This window comes from Sinocyclocheilus anshuiensis, unplaced genomic scaffold (assembly GCF_001515605.1).
Source record: "Sinocyclocheilus anshuiensis isolate Anshui unplaced genomic scaffold, SAMN03320099.WGS_v1.1 scaffold85, whole genome shotgun sequence".
Taxonomy (NCBI): domain Eukaryota; kingdom Metazoa; phylum Chordata; class Actinopteri; order Cypriniformes; family Cyprinidae; genus Sinocyclocheilus; species Sinocyclocheilus anshuiensis.
In genome coordinates, this window is record NW_015536800.1 from 630591 (window position 1) to 636440 (window position 5850).

The 5850-nt window shown below is 37.8% G+C and overlaps 1 protein-coding gene across 1 annotated transcript in view; it reads left to right on the forward strand.

Moving 5' to 3' along the window:
• Window positions 1-34: 34 nt before the first annotated feature.
• Window positions 35-5850, forward strand: part of LOC107655932 (glutamate receptor 2-like) — a 30496-nt gene continuing 24680 nt past the window's right edge. The window contains exons 1-2 of the mRNA XM_016443566.1: window positions 35-349; window positions 563-703. Of these exons, the coding sequence (XP_016299052.1) occupies window positions 277-349; window positions 563-703 (214 nt within the window). The 5' untranslated portion in view covers window positions 35-276. The remainder of the gene's footprint in view (window positions 350-562; window positions 704-5850) is intronic.

The window sequence follows — 5850 nt, forward strand, 5'->3', positions numbered from 1 at the left end:
AGCAGCTTCGGCTCCGCTCGGCTTTTTTCGTCTTCATCAGTATTCTTACCGTGTCCTCTTGAGTTGAAACGATTCTCAGGGACGGAGCCGCAAAGGAGGAGGGCAAGACTCCCGCATCATCGCTCCCGCTCTTTCTCTCATCAGCACCGCGGTGTATCGAGAGCCTCTGCGTTTGAACTGTGGTCAATTTTAGCATGTGTCGACTCTATATTGTGCCCGCTGTTTTGTGAACAGTGCGCGTTTGGTGGATGTGGTCGCGTGGATAAGGAGAAGACGATGATTTTGTCGGGTCTCCTCTTCTCCGCGTTATGGGGACTGGCGCTCGGCGGATCTCCAAGCGTCCAAATCGGTGAGCGCACTTCACCTGTCTACGCCTTTAGATCCCAGGCATCTCGACTTGATACGCCTGACAACCGAAATGACATGATAAACGTTTTCTTTATATGTGTGCCATATGTGAGATTTTCGTGATAAAGCTATATAATATGTCTATTTTTGGAGTATGAGACGTGATTCGTCTTATTATTGAATTAGGAATCATTTTAATGTGTTCTTTTCTCAGGTGGCCTGTTCCCCAGAGGAGCAGATCAAGAGTACAGCGCGTTTCGGATCGGAATGGTTCAGTTCGGCACGGCCGAATTCCGCCTCACTCCTCACATTGATAACCTGGAGGTGGCTAACAGTTTCGCCATAACAAATTGCTGTAAGTCAACATGGCCTTTTTACCACTTGAACTATTTTTCCCCCCATGAATTCTAATCTGAGTGTTGATATGAATTGGCTTACCGACGCACAGGTGTGATCATATATAAGGCAGCTAGTTTCCCCTCACTATTCATTCATCCTCCAGTCATGCCGTGTTAAATATTACAGAAGCCTTTACGGCAGCTTCTGTGCGTTAATCGTAGGCTATTAGAGTTAACACAGAATAGCTATCGCCTGCATACATGTGTTCTATTATTAACTCTGGTGTGTTATCCACTCGTTTACGCAACGCTTTAAAGGACCGGGGGCTGGTTGTTGGCAAACAATCGGTTTATCATTCAAGCACTTTGGTTTTAATCAGACTGAACTGTGGCACATTTTAGTTCTGGCTGTCTAGATGTGCAAACTATGCCTTGGGAAGATATATAAACCAGGTTTATATATGGTTAACAACATGCGTATGGTTATATGTGGTTATATAAACCAGTTTTGGGGGGATGTGATAATTGGCATTCGCGGGAGCAGCATGATGATGGTTTCCACAGTAACGGAGGAGGAGAGGAGATGGCCCCGTTTTACCAGCATCTGCACTATTAGATGGCAAATTAAACAGCAGGTTGCCTCCCTCGAAAGTATCTAAGTGCCTTTTGTCGTTGTCGAATGTTTTACGATCGAATTTCTTTATTTTATTCTGCGATATATATAATTTAATGGTTTATGACAAGCGAGGCACGAGGGCGTAGAAATGGACCTCGCGCGCGTCCCTCCCCCACGCATCTTACATCTGAAGCATGAAGACCAGTACTGAAGGATGAAACGCTTTAGGATTCAAAAATGCGATTAATTATTAGTAGTCAGCCTATAAAGGGTTTGAAGATTCTTCATAATTGTTGGCCTTACGACATCCAGACTCGTTCTATCTAGTCAGATCCGTTCAATGGTTCTGTTCAACGGATTCACAAAACCGGCCTGAAGGATTCATTCACGAATCAGACTGAACGACTCGTTCACGAATGGGACTGAATCGGTCCGAGCAGTTCCGAGTCAACAACTCATTGATTCACTGAACTGAGAACGGTCTCTTTCCAACATGTCTGATTCGTAATGTGCAAATGAGAACCAGTGAGTGAATTGATGCCGAGAGTATTTGAGGGGATGAAAAGTTACTTGTTTGGCCGAATTGCAAAAAATGTTATGAATAAAACGTCTTGGACTCAATTTATGAGTTGAATCATGTTTGCAACAGATTGAACTTGGGAAAAACGTAGTGTATGTGCTACATAAATACAATAAAAAAATGTTTTAGAGCATTTATAATATGTCATACTAGAATGTCAGGAAAAAAATATTTACAATTTGTGCATGACACAAATGAACAATTGAATAATTTGTACAAATATTTATTTGAAACAAACTGTTCTCAAACAGTCAAAGAAATGAGTCAGATCGTCCATCACTATGTATACAAATGCATTTATGTTTAATATAAATTCATAAAATTGCATCTATGTTTTATGAGCTGAATTATGCTTGCAAGAGGCTGAATTGTAAAAAAAAAAAAAAAAAGTAAAACAGCAATATGTATGTGCTACATACTCTTAAAAATGTTTAGGTGCAATTATAATATGTCATGTGGGAATGTCAGAAACCATGCTATGATGTCATGATGCAAATTAATAATTGATTCATTTTTTTAAACTACTGCTTTGAAACAAACAAGAAACGATTCATAGAAATAAGTCAAATCACTACTTCTTTAGTAGAATCTAGTATTTAGTAGAATCTAACTTGCAGGCTTTTGATGAATGATAATATTGTATTGCATATCTGTAGATATGTTCAATTTTGTTTTGTTTAACAATTGCATATTTTAAGCACATAATTGCACATAATTTCTAAATAGAAATGCAATGTAAATGCATGACAGTTTTAACATTTTACACTAGCAAGGAAAAGCATTGCTTGATTGAGGTCCCTGAAGAGGCGCGCAAACCTGAATGGGCCGTGGAGACACCTGGCTTGGCCTTGTTAGTTTTCACCCAGTCAATTAACCTGAATGAGTTGTCTCTCGGTGTGCATGGCTACTTTGATGTCAAACACTGATGCTTTGCGATGTGAGCTTCACTGCGACAAGTCTGTGTCTCAACAGCCTGAACTGCCGCTGATTCATGCGAATAGCCTGCCCACCCCCACATTCCTGTCCCACAGATACATACATCATGAACTGAAAATCTCAATGATACTTCAGGGTACACGTACATAATATTTAGAAAATTGCTTGGGCATTTGATTGTGAGGAGGTGTGTGGAATGGGGGCCTGTGCTTACTGCTTTTCACCTGCAAATATAGAACATAATGTAGTCACTGCACCTGGAAGATGAGTAGGCCTATTATTTTGTCTTGCTATATGCAAACCTATGCCTAGACCTACATAATGTTGTATGTTTAATGCACACAAGGGATTTCCTTTGCTGTTGAATTTACCAACATGCAGATAAGGGGTGTTTCTTTTGAGGAGGCAAGGGAGGCAGTGCCTCTTTAAAAAATGGGATGGGAAAATAATTAATACTGCAAAAATAAAGCAAAGAAAATATTTAAAAAATTTGACATTAAAAGGTAAAAAGTGACACTATCTAAAAGCAACAAAAGTGTGTAAAGCTACAGTGGGAGACTCTGTCTATCTTGCCACCCTTGAGCCCGCTGATTATTAAAAAAACCCTTAAAGCTTGAGGTGGGTAATTGAGAATGAATGGGGGAAGTCACGTGAGATGAGGCATTGTGCTATGATTGGCTATGATTAGATAGATATGATTGGATATGATATGATTTTGTTCGTGATAAATCCCACCTCTGGTTTTCGTGCAAAAATGCTTAAAACCACTAAATTGATGAGACCTATGCTAATTAATTCTAATAATTAGAACATTAATTACATTGCTAATGTAAAAATACAAAATCGAATTGTATTTGTGACGCTGGACCACAAAACCGGTCATAAGTCGCTGGGGTATATTTGTAGCAATAGCCAACAATACATTGTATGAGTCAAAATTATAATTTTTTCTTTTATGTCAAAAATGATTAGGATATTAAGTAAAGATCATGTTCCATGAAGATATTTTGTAAATTTCCTACCATAAATATATCAAAACTTAATTTTTGATTAGTAATATGCATTGCTAAGAACTTCATATGGACAACTTTAAAGGCAGATTTTCTCAATATTTTGATTTTTTTGCACCCTCAAATTTCAGATTTTGAAATACTTGTATCTCAGCCAAATATTGTCCTATCCTAAGAAACCATACGTCAGTGGAAACCTTATTTATTCAGCTTTCAGATGATGAATAAATCTCAATTTCAAAAAATTAACCCTTATGACTGGTTTTGTGGTCCAGGGTCACATTTTTGGTTTCTTTATCTTTTTTTTTTTCTTTTTTTTGATAGTTTAGGTATAATTACCTAATCAGAAAAATGTGACAACATTAAGTGTAACAGGGACATGAATTTACATTTGATTTATAAAAAACATAAAAAGAAAAACTGTTTGTGAGAACGTCACCTCCTCATTTCAGAACACACTGCATGCCAGTGGCTACGTTTACATGCAACCAAATAATCCGTTTGTAATCAGATTGACGGCTTAATCGGACTGAAAATCCTTCATGTAAACACCTTAATCGATCTGATTGAGCTTGATTGGAATTAAATTTCGATCGGATTGAAGGGGGTGGTTTATTCCTTTTCTAATACGATTGAGAGTGCATCTAAACACTTGATCGGATTGAACCCCGAAACTGAAAGGACTGTACATGTGCAATGACGCAGAAATAGCGCAATGATATGCGGAGCAAGCGGCTCTTCCTTTTGAATAAAGTGTTGTATAAATGCGTGTCCTGTCATTATAAAACTCTCCTTTCGCTCGGCATCTGTGAAGTGGAGCAGGACAACCTCTCACCGGTCCTTGTTTTGGATTCTCATCCACAGGCAACCCGTTTTGGGCGCGGGGAGGGGCATTTTTACTGTGTGATAAATATGAGCAGCACGGCACAGCGGTTTATATGTATATTTATCCATAAATGGATAAATATTAATTCTGCTGTTAAAAACAAATAAAGAAACAGTGTAGGAGAGTGGTTATTATGTGCAAATAGTGAGAAACTCTATATTTGTACAGTGTGCGCATGTAAAAAAAAATCAATTCCGATTTGAAGCTTGTGACATATAAATGCACAAATCAACCCGATCACTTTATTTAGCATTCATGTAAACACTACATTCAGATTCGTCAATCGGAATGAATTCAGTCCGATTTAACCAAAAATGGTGCATGTAAACGTAGCCATTGATGCAGATAAATACATGGCATTGAGCAGGATTTTGTGGATGATAATTAAGCATTATGATAAGAATTTCTTTGCCAGAAAAGCCAACTGTTTAGACAGTTTATGGTATGCCATAGTGAAAAACAAATTAATGTTGTAACATACAAACTCTGTTATCACTTGTTTTAGCCTTAAGGTGATTGAAGTGACTCATCGGAGACCCATCCAAGTCTATTGACAGATACTATGTGCCTTTGAAAGGTTTCAGCATTGTTGTGGCTGTTACATGTTGTATCAGAACAGTTATGTTCTTTAGTGTACAGCAGACTCTGTTATTCTGTTCAGATATTTTCAAAAGCATGTTTGTTTTTGGATAGTCCCATTTGCTTATTACTTGATGATATTAGAGTTTGTGTTCCTGGAACACAGCAGCTTTTCTTCAGTAGTCAGATTGAATAACACATTAATGTTAACACTGAGCATACTATGCCTCCAGCTTGCGTCACTAACTCACTATACAACAACAACCCATTGTGACGCACCAACAATTGGAACACACACCACGGCTCTGTGGATTTCTTGATTCTGGTTGGTTAATCGCAGCATTATTGTGATCAGGTTTTTTGTTCAATGATAAATCTGTCTGTTATACCAGGCAACTAAATTAATTTCTTGTCACATTATAACATTATAATATATACATTTTCAAATCAAATCAATATTTCAAGGGTATTTATATATTAACAGAATAATGTACAATCAGATAGCTATTATTGAAAAATAATCCGTTTCATGATGATACAAGACCCCCATTCAATAA